At 37.5% G+C, this 16,721-nt stretch overlaps 1 protein-coding gene across 1 annotated transcript in view; it reads right to left on the bottom strand.

The window, feature by feature from the left end:
- Positions 1–16,721, bottom strand: part of KIF20B (kinesin family member 20B) — a 45,287-nt gene that overhangs the window by 17,951 nt on the left and 10,615 nt on the right. The window contains exons 11-20 of the mRNA XM_026094109.2: positions 16,540–16,686; positions 14,508–14,670; positions 13,165–13,416; positions 12,228–12,367; positions 11,522–11,669; positions 10,268–10,535; positions 7,817–7,878; positions 7,445–7,564; positions 5,702–5,864; positions 741–1,956 (exon numbers count right to left, since the gene is read on the bottom strand). Of these exons, the coding sequence (XP_025949894.2) occupies positions 741–1,956; positions 5,702–5,864; positions 7,445–7,564; positions 7,817–7,878; positions 10,268–10,535; positions 11,522–11,669; positions 12,228–12,367; positions 13,165–13,416; positions 14,508–14,670; positions 16,540–16,686 (2,679 nt within the window). The remainder of the gene's footprint in view (positions 1–740; positions 1,957–5,701; positions 5,865–7,444; positions 7,565–7,816; positions 7,879–10,267; positions 10,536–11,521; positions 11,670–12,227; positions 12,368–13,164; positions 13,417–14,507; positions 14,671–16,539; positions 16,687–16,721) is intronic.

Raw genomic sequence — 16,721 nt, 5'->3', positions numbered from 1 at the left:
CATCTCAGAAAGGAACAGCACATACAGGTTAACTCAAGCTCTGACTACTGATTTCTATTTGTAAATAAGTCATTCTCTCAGATCTATGACCAAATTTACATTATTTTCAGATTTGAGCTTCTCATAATAAGATCCTGAAATAACAAAGTAGTCAGTTTCACTTCCGACCACTGCAATTAAAAAAAATAAAAGCAAAACAAAACAAAAAAAACCAAAGTCAAAAACAAAACACAAAAAACACCCAAGATTAACAGGGTAACAAGGCTAGTATCAAGTAGATTTAAATTGGATATCTACATCCTAATCAGGCTTAGTAAGGGTCAAGAAGAGACAGAAATAAAAAATCACAACACTGCAACAAATACTGCTCTCAGTTGCAAGCACTACAAGGTAATAATTAAGAACTTTGACAGGTTTACTTTTAAGTAAAGGCCACATTACTATTCTGCAAGATTTTCGTTTCCTTGCATGCTCTTCTCTTGTCCCTAAAGTAGTTGCACATGATTTAAATCCATATTCCTGGAGGCGTATACAAACAGGTGGAAAAAAAAAAAAAAAAAAGGCAAGCAGAACATACAAACACAAGTTTCAAGAAATGTATCAAAACTTCTTAAAGAAGCTGTTTAGATAATAATATTGATAAGCATACATATGTGTTATATGAAAGTGATGCTCACAGAAGGTAGTTTTATCTTGGGTCCCTTCTCAAAGGACTATGAGGTATCTCAGTATTTACTTACAATTCTATAGATTGTACTTTCTCATTATCACTTTTCTCTTTTTCATGAAGAGAATGTTTCACCTTCTCCAAGTTGCTGTTCAATTGCACAACTTGCTCCTTCAGATTTGCTTCCTGATCATTTAGTTCTTTCAATTTTTTTTCCAAATTAGCACATTCTTCTTGCAGGACTACTGTAGTACTTTCTAGACTTAAAATAATAGATTCTTTTTCCTTAAGTACTTCTTCTAAGTTTGTTCTGCTGTCCTCTTTAGTTCTAAAATCCTCCAAGATACATTCAAGCTCCTTTATTTTTTCTTTGTAGTTGGTAACTTCCTCTTCAAACTGTGCAATTGCTCTATGATCTTCAGCAGCCTGTTTTTCAGAATCCTGGGTTTTCTTTTGGATTTGCTCTTGTAATTGATTCCTAAGGTCTTCTCCCTTTATGGACAGACTACCTTGATTTGTAAGCTCACTTAATTTTATTTTTAGCTGATTATTATCATTTTCACTGTCTGCAAGTCCCTTGTTTAAGTTTTCAACTTGTTGAAGTAGTTCTTGAATCTGTTGACTTTTCTGTGAGGAAGCCTTAATAATTTTTTTGCATTCTTCCCAAATGCTTTCGACACTGCAACGAAAGGAGCTGTCCCGTCTCAAGTCTTCTGTAGAAGCAGCTCGGGATTGCATGCATAAAGGACCAACTTGAGATCTCTCTGGTTCATCTTTTTGAGAATCTTCTAGGAGATCCTTTAGATTAACTAGATCAACATCCATAGCACAAGACTCTAAGTGACATTTGCATAAATCATCTATCTTGGACTGCATTGTTTTTATTTGGGACACTTTATCAATTATATTTTGGTTGGCACATTCTACTTCCTTACTTAACAGAGTAATCTTTTCTTCTTGTTCCTTATTTATAGTTTTCTGTTTCTTCAGTTCAGAAGCAACTTCCTGATAGTTAGCTTGACAGTGCTGAAGTTCTTCACTCAGACCAGAAGCTCTTTCTTCAGAGGCAGAGAGCTCAGAGTGCAGGTTTGTCATCCGTCCGATGCACTCTTCTTTTTCGATCTGTTCTCTTCTGCATTGTTCTTCAAGGGCAGCTAATTGAGATTCTAAGGCTTCAGTTCTTCCCTTCAACGCTAGTATTTCTGCATTGTTCTCAGAAGTATTTTGTTTCATATATTCAGTTCTCTCTTGCTCTAGCAAATCATCTTCCCAACATTCCTTGATAGCTCCTAAAAAGATATGGCTCAGGTCAGTTAAGTCAATACTATAGATCACTATTAATAATTACTATTGGTGTTATGTAGAATACGCTCACGCTTTAGAAGCTAAACCCTCACATCATGTAGCATTTTGAAGTCTGAAGTCATTAAAGCCCTCTGAACAGAGTAGTAAGTGCCTTTGGGACTTCTAGGAATAGTTTGTAGCAAAATGCTTTCAGTAACCTCAAAGAATATTTTACCATGACTCTGTTCAAACTTTTCACTTTGCACTGCTGGTGGAAAACAATTTTTTTTTTAAACTACTATGTAGTAACACTCATGAGCTAGATAGTGTCTACAGTTAGTTACACCAGTTTGCTACCCTCACTGTCTCAACAATTTGTTCTCTTTAATCTATTCAGTAATCATTCATTCTACAGTTGGGGGGGGGATATTTTTCTGAAAAGTTTTCACACTCAAGATAGTCTTACTTTAATTAAAAAAAAAAAAAGCTAAAATGCAGCACAAGTTCACTTAATGCTTGGCTCCTTCCCCTCTTCCCTTTTAAATTGGATTTTCAATTAGGTAAATATGAGAAAGAGTTATTTCTGTCCCCACTTAATATTGGATGTAAAATGCTCCCAGAAATAAGTACAAAATTGCAATACAAGCTCAAATTCCTCCAAGTACTTTTTTAGCATGAGACTGATTTTTCACAGATAATGAGCAACTCTTCACTACAATGACACAGCACTGGAGTCACTTTTGAAAAAGCTGTACTTCTGAGTGTTTCAGAACCTAAACAGTGTTCCCTCAGTAACATGCATGTTATGTCTTAGTATTAAAGAGAAACCTAATAGTAAGGCTATTACAACTACATATTTTGGGGAGATATTGAATACTGTAACTACAGTAAGGCAGAACTTGGTAGTCCCCTCATGTAGCCAGCATGAGCACACAGACACATGTGTACTGCATGGCAATGGCCTCTGAACAGAGCTGACATTTCACAAGCAGTCATTGATTGCTGATTACAAAAAAAAAGTCTTTTTTTTTTCCCCCATTGTTTTTAAAGTGATCAAGTTCCACAGGACTCTCTCCATCCCTCTCCCCACCCCCGTGCATTTTTTGGTCCTGTTGGGTCAGACACAGTGGCAGCTTTATAACGTAATACTTATGGAACAAAAGCATGTTTTTGAATCACAAGACTAAGAGCTTCAGACTAGGAGGCAGTTTTCTGTGAAAGCCCAGTCCCATAGGCCCAGGAAAACAGATCAAACACTACATATTCCTCATATTAGACATGAACTTTTATAAATTTTTCCCTTTAGTAAAGATAAGGTGTCTTAGGACCTATTCAGTGATCTAAGGTAGAATGAGGAAAAAATAATAGTATCAGAGCCTAGCCAAAACACCCGTAGTGAGAAGGATAAGATCATTTGTAAGAGGATTTAGAAGCAAGCTAGATGCTCTGTACTGACAGCCACAATCACACAGGAAAGCAGGATAAACATTACTGCAAGAAGATACATGACATTCAGACTAGAAGCTTTTTATGCTGAAAGCCTTAAGAAACAAGCAAACAAGAAAGGCCCACCCAGAACATGGCAGGCAAGTCCTAAAGCTTGAAGAGTACAAAACATTAGCTTCAGGCCAAGATAACCTATTTTCTCTCTAAACAGTCTTTGCCTATAGGCCACTGGTATCTCTAAATTCTATGAAAAAGCCATTATGATGTAGCTATGTTTGTTTTTCTATTGTGCCATGTACATTTAAACAAAAATGGCTAAGTGTAAGTAAACAGTTGCTATAGAATAAGTTTCACCATTATGGTACATCTAACAATTCAGTTTCAAAGTCTGACACCTTACATTTCCAGTACCCACAGATAAGAGAAACAATGTTTAACTTCACTAGATAGCCTGTGCTTCCTAACAAAAAATCTCAATGCCAACATCAAGCAGCAGTGTTAGCTTTTTAATCAAGCACGGAATTAAAAAGAACAACTATCACTTTTCTGACTATTTTTTAAATTGGCTTCAGGCACAAGATCATAGCAAATTCACTACCATCTAGTGTATCCAAGGGTCTACCATCAGCTTCATTTTTTTTTTTTTTTTGTTCCTGTAACATTCATACAGGTGGTACAATCAAATGATTATGCTAGGATCCAGTATTGATCCCAATCAAAGATGTTAGAGGCAAATCAAAAACATGCCTGGTATGGAGACAGAAGTTTCTACCAAGCAAGTCTACATCAGAAGCTTGTTCAAATAAGTGATAGGAACATTTGATATGCCCCTTTGGTCACACCACTGGTGTGCCCTACCCCAGTATTTTACCTCCTTTGTCACTGCTGGACAAGACAAGCTGAGTCACTTTCTACAGACTTTTCCCCACGTTCAAAAGGGGGGTGGGGGGGGGGGTGTTGGGGGAATATTAGAGGCTATGTCCCAGCTCTTCCAGTATCTATTTATGAACCTGCTGGCTGTTAGTTTGTCTCATCATTCTTTGAATCTGTTGAGAACTGTCTGCTTCCCCTGCCTAAGGCAGGGGATACCAGTAGTTCACTACACACTGCATGAAGTGCTTTTACACACTTTAAACCAGTCTGAGTTGGAGTGCCCCCTATTTCTTACACAGCAGGATTTGGTGAACTACAGTTCTACATTCAGCTTATTCACCAGCTTTAGCTTCAGTTTTCTGTGACCATGTGAAAGGAATCTGGCAAGTCCTCTTTAACATATTATAATCTCCCTTTATGGAGAAAGGGACTTTCTGCTTCTTATTTCTAAGCTTGTTTCCTTTCCTATCCCCATCCTCAACCAAGCAAGGCCTACAAGCAAATAGGAAAATCTTTTATTTTGCAGTAATAAGATAAGAAAGAAAGGGAGGGGAAGAGATGTCTGATCCTCCTTTCGCATATCCTTTCCTTAGTTCTATGAAGGACTGAAGTCCATCTATGTTCACAGGTCAAGTTAGAGGCTGACAGACATTGCAAATACTATTTTGCACAAGTCAGGCCCACAGCGCTAAGTTCACTGATAGAGACCCTACTAGTTCAAAAAAGTCATTAAAGTGTGGTCCCTTATCCTCAAAGATCCTTAACTCCAGCTTCTATATTTACCCCCTTCTGACAAGACTGGTAAGCTCACAGGTAAAGCAAGGAAAGCATGAGGACAGGAAGTGCAGACATGACAGAGCTATAGAAGAACATGCTACATATGAACTTAAAGTTTTACTTTCAGGCAACTGCAAAGCATTTTTCCTTTGCCAGCACCATCACCTTGGCCAGTGTCGATGTGTACACTGTTCTTAGAGAACAAAAGATCAAGTTCTACAGCACATACTGTATGACTGAACAACTAGTAAGTCAGAGACACCTCTGATGCTTCCTTCAACAATTTTAAAGCACTTGAGCAGGCAATGCTACTCTCCCAGAAAACTAACAGCAGCAAATGTAGTACAAAAACTACTGTTAAGCAACATCTTGAAAACTACAGCTGAGTTTGCAAGTACATCGGCAGATAAGGAAAAGCAGCAGAAAGGAAACAGCATCGAAAAAAACTGATTTTTATTTTGATTATTAGAAGTAAACAGGAACAGACCTACTGCAAAACAGATAATTACATAAGTTACTTCCATTTACAGTTCAACATAGTAGATTTTCTCCTCATACGATACAATTTACGCTTCACAACTTTTTGTTTCTGTTCTGGAACAGGAATCAAGTTTTTTTGGAAGATTCCCTGTTCAGTGATGGTAGAAATTGTACCTTTCTTTGTAGGTGGCTCTTCTTCCACAGTAGGCTTATCTTCAAAGCAACGTTTTCTTCCTATTTCCACCACAGTTTCCTCACATTCCTTGAGCTGGGAGCTTTCAATTTTCTTGGAGTTCTCCTTTGCCAGTTTTCTTTTAATGGCAGTTACAGTGTTGTCCTGTGTTCAAGTAAGATCAGTTACCTTGAAGTTTTACAAAGTGAGTGCCTAAAAGATTTAGTAAACTAAATACGCAAGTGCTTTTAGAAAATCTGCCTAACATGTTCTGACAGCCCCTATATAAGTCAGCTGCCTGTTACTTAAAGCAGGAACAGGTACACCTTCAGATATTAAAAAGCACAGTACAGAAGGCAGAAAAGGAGACTGGAAAACTATGAAATTCAAGGCATCATATAAGAGGAGCTTGTTTACCACATGAAAAAAATTTCTGACATCAAAGAAGCCGAAGAAACTGCCAAGTTGTTCAAGAAGCAAATAGCTCTACAAGTTCCTTGCTTCCTTGTCATAGTGGCTAGAGTTTGACATTTTAACCAACTTCAGCAAAGGAACAGATCATGTTTATCATGAAAGATACAATGCAACCTGGAAGCCTTGTAAGTTCTGCCATCAATACTTTGGACTATATATTTGACTACAAAAAATTTTCATTATTCACAGGACCACACAAGTGGTAAGCCATAATGGCATAGCCAAGTACCAATTACTCATCCATAGTACTTAAAAAAAATCTACAGAGTTAACACTCATGGCAGTGTTTTAAATTTCACATCACATTAAAAAAGTCACATAGAAACATGAGAGAGTTGGCATCTTGTTCTTGGAAGGAACAGTAGTAATAGGTGGCAGTCATCACAACTTTTACCACCCTTAGAGCACCCATACTATGAGCAAGCTCAGTTACTGTGGAGCAACAGGAGGGAGTGGGACATTAAGAAGAGGGTCAAGACCTTAGATTACAGGGGGAAAAAAAAAAAAAATAGATCAGAGCACCAACAAGGTGAATTTCTTTAAAAGTGTTCTCTGAACTGTTTCAGGCTACTTGACATCAGGCCTCGAAAAAGTCAGCAACTGCATATTTTGATTTTTTAAGTCTACACACATTAGGGCTAAGCTAGCCTTTAGGTGCTCAGTAGCTACCAATATAGTAGCCAGTCACAAAATTTATTACTTCTATCAACAGCACGGAAATGCCAGCCATCCACTCATACTTCAGAACCTACTCAGTACATTTGTACTACCGCTCTTCCTTTAGGGGGACCACACACAAAAAAACAATGCTCCAAATCACTCTTCTTGTCACTTCACACAGTCACTGTCTTTCCCACATTATTAATCTTCCTAACTTCATTCAAACTTAACCTCTTGCTGCAGCAACACCTCCTTTCATTCCTCCTTTCCATTCAGGCAGAAGTAGAGAGACAGTGACAGAATCTCTATTGTCCCACTGCTTAAGTCTCCATACTCTGAGTTTATTCTTTAGAGTGGCTCTTCAGTTTCAGCCTCATCTAGTTATCCATTAAAATCTCTAGATCCACGCTTCTGAAAGTCCTGTCTTTTTCCGCTCCCCACTTCTCACTATAACTTTGGTTTCAATGCCAACTCATCTGTTACCATTTCACACAAATATCCATTACTTACAGGAAGCGTCAACTTTCTAAAACAGTTAAGCCCACTGCAAGCACAGACCTAGGGTTTTTTTTTTTTTTTGTATAAAGAAAATTGAGATGTTTAAGACTTACATAGTCTTTCACAGTTGCTTCTAAATGGGATATCAAATCTTGTAGTCTTGTAATAACATCATCTTTTTGCTCCACAATGTCCATTAGCTCTTGAATCCTTTTATTCTGTGTATTCATTTTCTTAGAGATAAAGAATAGCAATTCAGTCAGCTTCTGAAGTAGTGTTTTAAGTTGAACTATGCTATGCAGTTAGAAGCAAGGTCAGTTAAACTAAGCTTGATATGAACAAGCTAGAAGTATAATATATCATTTAAAGCTACTGGAATTGTATATGAATTAAAGGAAGATAGAATCTTACAGAGGTTTTTCGGTGGGGGGAGGGGGGGACAAACAAACAAAAAACCCACACACATGCACCCCACAACAGCTTACCTCAGTTGCTTCTTTAAGTTGCTCAGCAGACTCATCCAATTTAGTCGTCTGCATTTTGAACTCTGTAATAGGAACAGAAGTCCACATCAAATAAAAAGCCAGCACATGGTTTTCCTAATAACCCATTTCCCTACATCTTCTGGTATTTGAGTTGCTTTTGGAGAGAATCATTTGTTTTTGTGTTGGCTTCTACTTGTAGGACACTTCAAAAGCTCTTTAGGAAACACTGACAGATTGTTTTATATAGACTTGCTCCAACAAATCAGTACTCCAGGTTTTATACTGGAAATACTAACAAGATATTTAGAATTGGAATTCTTTTCTTCTGCTGTCTCCCAGTAGAGCAAAACTATTTCTGTTGATTTAAAACCCAACTACGTATCAAGTCTTACATATGCACTACTGCTTTTTATTGAGTGAATCCAATCGTTGTTTCCCCCTCCCTGCCTCCACAGACTCTGCAAGCCTGCAGCAGAGCACAACTGGAGTACCCGCTTGCAAAGGCAACCTTTGCTCATATTCTCTCAAAAACAGCAATTCCTTGACCTGTTCTTCCCAAACACTTGCAAACAAACCAAGAATCTTCAAAAAAAATTAAGTCACTTTTGAGCAGAACACACATCTTTGAGCATATCAAATGCTGAGTTATATTCCATATTTTGATATAAGCCACAGCAAACACTTCTGTGCTTACTATTCCCAAGATGATACACAGACACACATACAGCCTCTTGAATTCAAGTATGAAAGTCAAATTGTGTGGGTGAACATGGTTTTGGTTGTTTTTTGTTTTTATTAACTCAAGGCTCCCTTTTCCTTTTTGTTCTGTTCAATATCTCCATAGTCAGGAGTCCCACAAGATTGAAAGTCACCACTGAAACTGTAAGTTTAAAATAGAAACCATCTCCTTTGTTGGATCCTACCCTGGCTTTTAGTAGCTATGCCAAGTTAAAACATGAATAAACTTCTTGGGCAAAACACTATCTGTGGTGATGAAAGTCCTTGTGGTTGTAGTGGCTCAAGGGAGGATTTGAAGTTTGCAAACTGAGCTTTAAAAGAGGGATTTGGTACTCTTATCTGCAGCTCAGCAGGTTTTATATTTCACCAAATACACTTAAGTTAAGCATGATTGCACCTACAGCATAATAGTTGCTTAAGAAGGTGACAATACCATATGCTACAATTCTGAGCAAAGAACACCCAAGTTACACACACAAAGAAATTAACAGGTTTTAAGCAATTTTATTCTATATTTTCAGCCAATATTTACTTTTATTCCTCCTATTTACTTCATTTTGACTTGCAGCACACAGCAACAGATTTTTCCAAGTTCAAATGTACTTGGAGTAACATAGGCAAGGCCAAAAATTTCTGCAACTTACAGAAATTGCTCATTACATACAATTTTGAAATGTATCTAGAAAAAAAGCAGCAAGTTTAAATAAGGCCAATAAACTGAGGATTCAGTCTTCATAAGAATAGTAAAGTAACACTGGAATGCCTTTAACACTTACGGGATAATCATACTGCTTTTGAAGGAGGTCTATAAACATTGTTCAGATGAACACCATTTTATAAGCCAAAGCAAGCTCTTTTGAGCTTTACCTCTCACAAGTCAAAGACTGAGCAGGTCTGACAACTGTTTTAAGTTCAGTTTTCATTATATAAAACCAGTGAACTATGTTCCTTACTAACTTTGGAGCACATTAATATCATGCAATCACACATCAGCCATTCCTGCCAGCAGTTTGCATTTGTCTGGTACTAAACACTAGCTGACATTAGATTTCATAGAATATGATAAGTCAACCAGTTTTAACATGCTTTGCATGCATTCCAGAAGCTTTTGAAAGGTATCAGACCAGCAACTATTACCTCTCTATTTTCAGTATTCAGTGGAAGTCAGTTCCACACTACAGTCATACAGTGACCCACTAACTTCTGCCTATTCACTTATCTAAAGCAGAAGTGTTTGAAGAGTAGCCATTAAAAAAAAAGTAACAAGAAATTACATGAGCACAGTATGATGTGAAAGTGCTAAGTGTTCCTAAAAGTGTTACTAGATTTTTTTTTGTAATAAAGGGATGAGTACAATGGAAAAGAGTGCAGGGATTACAATATAACCATGAAATTAGGAATTAATGATGTTGACACTTCACCCCACATCGCAAGTTGAGCTTACTGAAAGTTTAACAGATGGCTTTAAGCTTGGTCTTAAAGACAGAATAACCAAAACCAGTGGAAGTCACTTATAAACAACACAGAACTGGTTAACCAGTTACCATCACTGTATACACAATTTGGTTTCCAAATCCAAGGCTTTTTTTTTTTTTTTTTTTTTTTTTTTTAAAGTTCCTGATCAATTGAATTGGGTGAAAAACTAGCATTATTTCTATTCTATATGAAGTTCAGACATTTTTTTCTTCTGTCCTCCTTTTATGTCTAACTCACCTCTGCTTTTCTGTGTCAGTTCTTCTTCAGTTTTCATGAGTTCAGTGGTCTTCTTTGTCAGCTCCTCTTTAGTCTTAGTTAGTTCAGCGGTAGTTTTGCCTAGTTGATTTTCAAGCCAACCTATAGCTTCCTGCGGATCCTCTAGGGACACAATGTACCTGTGTGCCGCTTCTGCTTGCTTTTTAATATCAATGACATCATTCTGCAGGGAATCAATAATGCCCTCGAGATCAGTGCAGCTGTCTGGAGCTATGCTATATCCTCCACTCTGGAAGACAATACACATCCTTTTAGAAATAGCAAAGGATGACAAAATAGCCATTATTTCTACAGAAAATTTGAAAGACCCTTATGAATTCAACCATATAAAGACAGTTTTAATGCCAGTCTCAACAACATCTTGGCAATCAAATAGCATATGAAATAACTTCTGTCTTTTCTACACCTAGATTTCTATTATCAATTAATAGCCACCTTATTTTCACAGCATTTAATGACCATGTTATTCCCTGTTACACCACCATGAAGACACTCCACTTTATTATGCAAGCTAGTATTTTTTTCCTGATGAGAATACAGAGTGAGCATAGTAGTTGAACAATTTTGGAAAGAGGAATATGCCTGGAATTACCATACATCAAATGAAAGTTTGGAAGGTGAAATGAGTTCTGTGGTAACCTCATAGGAAGCAAAATAAAAGACATACACAAGATATTGATTTTAAAAGTAACAGGAAAAGATTTAAACTCAAAATTTTCCAAAGCTGTAAGAGTCTGCCTCAAGCTAAGAGTCTAGCTATACTTTAAGTGTACATACAATTCTCATTGCTTCAGTTGTAGCTACAATAGCCTTAAGGGGGCCGGGGGGGGGGGGGGGGGGGGGGGAAGAACCACCTAAGAACCCTTTAGTACAATCCACATATGGAGAGAAAAACATCCCAACTTCAAACACTAAATAGGCACTTAACTCCCTAGTTTATGCCATAACAGCAGTTATTTTCAATGTCTTTGTATACAGTAATTGTCACTGTGTTTCACTCCAAAAATGAGGGGGGGGGGCGGAGTGCAGCAGGTTTAGAATGTGCCTGAGGCTCAACAATTCCTCCTATTGAATGAGATACAGGTATATTTCTCTAAGGATACAATTACACAATATGCAATTCCTTGAAGCAATCCTTCAAATGCTAAGAGATGCAATCCCTTTAACAGGAGGTTAGTAAAAGGCAAGATATTTGGGAAGAAAAAAATAAAATACCAGAGGCCCAGCTTGCTCACTGCAAGGCAGATCCTTTAATTTTTCCTCATCAAGGCTTTTGGTATAACCATTTACAAGTTCCTTAAAGATTTCCAAACGTCTTTCAGAATTTTCTTCGAGCCGTTCCCGTTCATGAGAAAGGCACTCTCTGCAGTAGGAAGGAAAAACATCTGCTAAAAGCCAAGTAGTTTGAGATGTTAAGAACATCACAACAGGCCTCCTATAGGCAAAGAGAAAGTTTTTCTTGTATTTTGGCACAGTAGCATAATACTTCTATTTTGCTGTAGCAGCCCTACTTCATTACTTCCTGCTCAAGAATGGGGGGAGACAAGTATGTGCAAACTTGCTATGTATACCACTGAAAAAGTTTATTTCCAAACTTCTTGAGCCAAAACATTCATTTAGAGTATCGCTAAGACTACAGCAACCAAAGAATCTGTTGGTGCTATTCTTTCCATGGACATGTTAAGAAACCTTTTACCCTGAGAAAGTTCTGCACAGCAAGAATACATGTTGCTTATAGATTCCACACACAGAATTATTCCTGAACTCATAGTCCAAATAGAAAATGATATATTAACAGAAATGTCAATTCTAGCAGAAAAGTGTAGTCTATTCTGGCCAAGAGACAGACTTAAGAAATTAAAAACAAAAAACAAAGCATTTTTAAAACTATTAAGGAGTGGTTTTGTTTAAGTTTACTTACTTGAAATCTATTTCCCGCTGTGCAAAATACTGGGTAAATTCTTGTGTCACTTCTTCACGGATTTTTAGTTCCAGAAGTAACTTATCCTTCTTCTCAGTAATAAGTTTGTTCTTCAAGTCTTCTATAAGACTCAGCAGTGTCTAGAATTATCATTAGTATTTTAATTTTTTCCATAAGGCAGTGGTTTCCCAGAAGTGAGTTTTTCCCCTGTTCCTGAAACACTAACACTACACTTTATTCTTCTAATCTGGGGGGAGGTGTTCTTCCATTTCTTTTATTAGATGATGAATAGAAGCATTCATGACTAGATGAAAGTATCTAGTGTTTAGTATTGGCACAACAGTTTACAAGTCTGCACAGAACAGGCATGTGCCAAGAACATTAAGTTTATTCCAAGATTCCTTGAAATCTTTTGGTTTTTGGTTTTTGTTTTTTTGAAAAAAATCAAGCCTAAGTTATAAAGGATTTAGGTTTTTTTTTTTTTTTTTTTTTAATTCCCATTTCCTGAATGATATTAAGGAAACTTCCAAATAGCCTCCAGCCCTCTATTCTCTCCCTTCTGCCTTTCCTAGGAGTGATATTTAAACAAGTAGTGTTCCAAAAGAGACCAAAATTACTGTCACTTTAAAAGTATTTTCAGAGTTTTCTTGTACATAGAAAACTTACAGAAGATATTTGTACTGCTGAAAAACAGATATTCTTTGCTGTGCAATGACCACAGGTTACGAATAGGAGAGAAAACTGAGTCTGCAACTCTCATTACTCAGTCTGGATTTACAGGCATTTGATACAGGTAATCCCACTTTCAGTTCACAACATGGGGTTTGGGGAGAATGAGGGTGATTGGAAGAAGCAGGGGAGGGGCAGGGGAACAGGGAGAATACATTGCTTTAAAACTCAGTGCTACACCGATTCTTAAAATAATCCTGGTACATACCATATATTCATCCTTTCCAATAACAACTTTATTTTCTTCGTATTTCTGCACTGCTTCTTCTCCTGACATATTATGCTGTTCTTCCATCTCATCATCACCTTCAATCACATCTTCCAAGCTCCTGTCCCAAAGTATTGTAGCTCTTTTCCTTGTTATTAGCATTTTAGTGTCACTAAGAAGTGCTGATTCTCTTGCTGATTTCTGGCCAAATGACTGATCTTGGGGAAGAATAGAAGTGTCCAGAACCAAAACCTACTCGGGAAATAAGGAACAGCCATCAGTATTTCTTAAACCTTTCCTGGCACTTCCAAGAAACACCTGCACTTACCTATAGCTCTCCTGGGCATGGTACTTCCACAGTGTATGCTCTTTTTAGAGTCACTATTATACCAGCTTCCAGCTAGAATACAGAGGAGTTACCTCAACATCCAACCCTTCTTTTGATTCCTGGAGTACCAAGTTTCATTAGCAGGACAACCCACAGGAGGGCTGTCACCTCTTCTACAAGAAGATTTTTGTATTTCCGCTTACTTTACTTTTCCTAGCTGCATTACATGCAACTGAATATCACCCTACAAATCCTATTTCTTGCACAATTGCGTCACCCTCACGCTCTTCTCCCTCTAGTCTTATGCTTAACCTACTTAGATGAGTCTGCCTCCCAAAGGCCTGTATCTATTGTCCTTTGAACACATTAGCTTTCAACATTCTTCCATGACTTTCCTTTAAGGCTGCAGCAAATTTCAGTGCTTATCAACACTGTATTCGCTTACACATTCTGCTTAATCTCCACCTTCCCACCAAAGACTCTAAGGACACAAAAAGGACCTTTCAGGCCCCTTTTTGCTGCTCAATATATTTTTTCAATACCTGACATGAGCAGGATAGCAGTAGCGTACAGAGGCAGCTAGCAGTGCTCTCCCTGGTGGGAACATGTTATGAGTAGGGAAGGAACATTTACTTAAGTCACAGGGAACTTCTTCCAAATATGAAGTCTGTGAAAGTTTGTCAGAATAATGGATTTTGAGCTGGAGATGCTCATACCCAAAGAAGGTATTCCCCGGCATAGCCTTTTTAATAGCCTTATGAGGGTTATAACCCCTATATTAACCATATAACCCCCATATAACCATGTAACTGGGTTATAACCATAAACCCAGAGGTTTTTAATAGCCTTATGAGGAAATAAAGCCTGACAAAAAAGTAATCTGAAAGTTTAATTGCAGTACAAGAGATTCTAAAGAAAATTAGTAATAGAATTCATGTTTTTAAAAATGAGGAAGCCTTCCCTTTAAATGCAAAACAGAAGAGTACAATCAACAACACAACTATAGCACACTTACTTTTTGTGCGATGGCAGAGAACTTCAGCACACTGAGTGTTTCATCATATGCTGAAGCACACTGGCTTATATTTACTATCATGTACACTTTCCCTCTTCCACTGAAGAAACCTTGAAGGAAATGAGTTAGTTTACTTTCCCGAAATGGTATGTGCTGCTGCAACCTTTAAAAGACAAAAATAGATAATCAGAAATTAGATGACTTCCTGTCAATGCAAGACCTATCTAGCCTGAAGACTTCAAAATATTTATACCATGCAGTAGCAGCAGTCTTTAAATGATTTAGAATTATTTTCAGCTGTTTGTAGAGATTGCATAGCCATCTGTATAGCAGTTTAGATTGCTATTTAGCTATTGGTTATCATTTCTGATAGGCTACAGTAATACAATCAATGCAAGCACCTAAATCAAGAGTAGGTCCAACATTTAACCTAGGGTAGGCCATATCCCACCTTTCTCTTTTCCTTATCACATTAGTGAAACGGACATGTTTAGTTCTAGGCAAGAAGCATTCAATACATCACAGATCCCTATTGCTCAGTATCTGGTCTCTGGGAATGGACAACAGCAAGTGCCCAGGCAAGAAAATGAGTACACACAAAACACATGGAAATTCTTCCCAGAACATCTTCCTACTCCCCAGCAGTTCAGCATTTCCTAACCAGAAGCTGTGTCATTGACCTTAACAGCTAGTGGTGGATGTTTGAATGTCTATAGGAAGTTATAAGGCAATTCCCAAACCATGACTAAATGCACTTGCCACTGTGTAGGTCACCTGTATTTTGGACATATGACAGCTATTGAGTTACACAAATAGCACTACAGGACTCCAGAGAGCAACACTCTTGGAACACCATATAGGGCTCATAAGTAGCTTTGCTGCTAGAGTGACAAACAGTCTTTTTAAGAAAATTAATGCTTCCTACTCAGCCTAAAAGATGCATCTGTTAATACCTTAAGAACATTTCTTCCGTACTGTTTAAAAATCCTGAGTTACTAGGATCAGAAGAAAACCATTCAGAATGTGTTAGCAACCTTTTAACAGGTAGCTAGTTCTAATGCATCTGTCCCATCTAGCAACAACAGAAAGAGAAGAAAAACTGTAAATTCACAAAAGTTAGGGTTATCAGGAACAAAAGGCAAATCTTTGTCTAATTTTGAAATGTGATCGACTTTGAATAAGCAGTCAGGAACTATGTTACAGTGCAAATTAATCTGGCGAAGCACACTGGGGAAAATCAACAGCAGATCTACTGGGAGTCGGCTTCTGGGGCAGAAACAGACCTTCAAATTAGAACCCATGGAGAAAGCTGTTCTTGGACAGTTATGCCTAAATGTGACTATATATGGTACTGTTTAGACAGCTAGCAGAAATGTATGTATTACTTCAGTCTCTTTTAGGTCTCTAAAGCTAGGGCTTAAGTAGTGCAGAGGCTTTTTTCTGTCTGTCTGCATATGGTTAGTTATACCATTGGGGGTGGGGTGGAGGTGGGGAGGACAGCAGGAGGAGTGCTAAAATATGTTGAGATTTGGGGAGAGAAAGAAAAAGATCAACTTGGCAGCCAACATATTTTGTAGAAGAGTACACAGTTATGACAGAGCACAACAATATCCCACTGATGGGAAAGGTTACATTAGAAGTGCATAGAAAATGGAGTTAGTTAAAAAAGGAGGAATAAAGGTGAAATTTTGACTCTTCACAATATTAACTATGACACTAGAGAAAAAAGCTTTAAAACTTATTCCAAGATTTGTTTGATAAGTAAAACTCAAGAAAAGAGAAAGTTAATCACTGAGGTCTATGACAACATGTTTAAAGGATGTTAGAATTTGAGTAATTTACCAAAAAGCAAAAGTGACAAGTTTAAAAATGACTTCAGTATGTCAACAAGACTTTCCAGGTCTGGAAAGTCTGTACATTTTTTCCACCAAAACTTACTGTGAGTATTAATACTGTATATTTTAAACAGTAGCTTTTAACTGTTACACTGCAACACCTAAAACCACTGTTAGCAATTCTTAGAAGGACTTACTTTGACTGTTGACAGTTCTTGAGTGCATTTATACACTTGCCCAGAATCAGAAGAGAGGTGTTTATATTTCCACTCTCTTTCAATCTATCACCTTCATTGCGTGTCTTGGTACATCTTTCTGAACCAGCAAGATCACAAAGTGACAATCTGAAGGCAAATAAGGAAAATTCAATTTTCTTCCT

Source organism: Dromaius novaehollandiae, chromosome 6, assembly GCF_036370855.1.
Source record: "Dromaius novaehollandiae isolate bDroNov1 chromosome 6, bDroNov1.hap1, whole genome shotgun sequence".
Classification (NCBI taxonomy): domain Eukaryota; kingdom Metazoa; phylum Chordata; class Aves; order Casuariiformes; family Dromaiidae; genus Dromaius; species Dromaius novaehollandiae.
The sequence above is the reverse complement of the archived record's forward strand: the minus strand, read 5'-3'. Positions and strand labels throughout refer to the sequence as shown.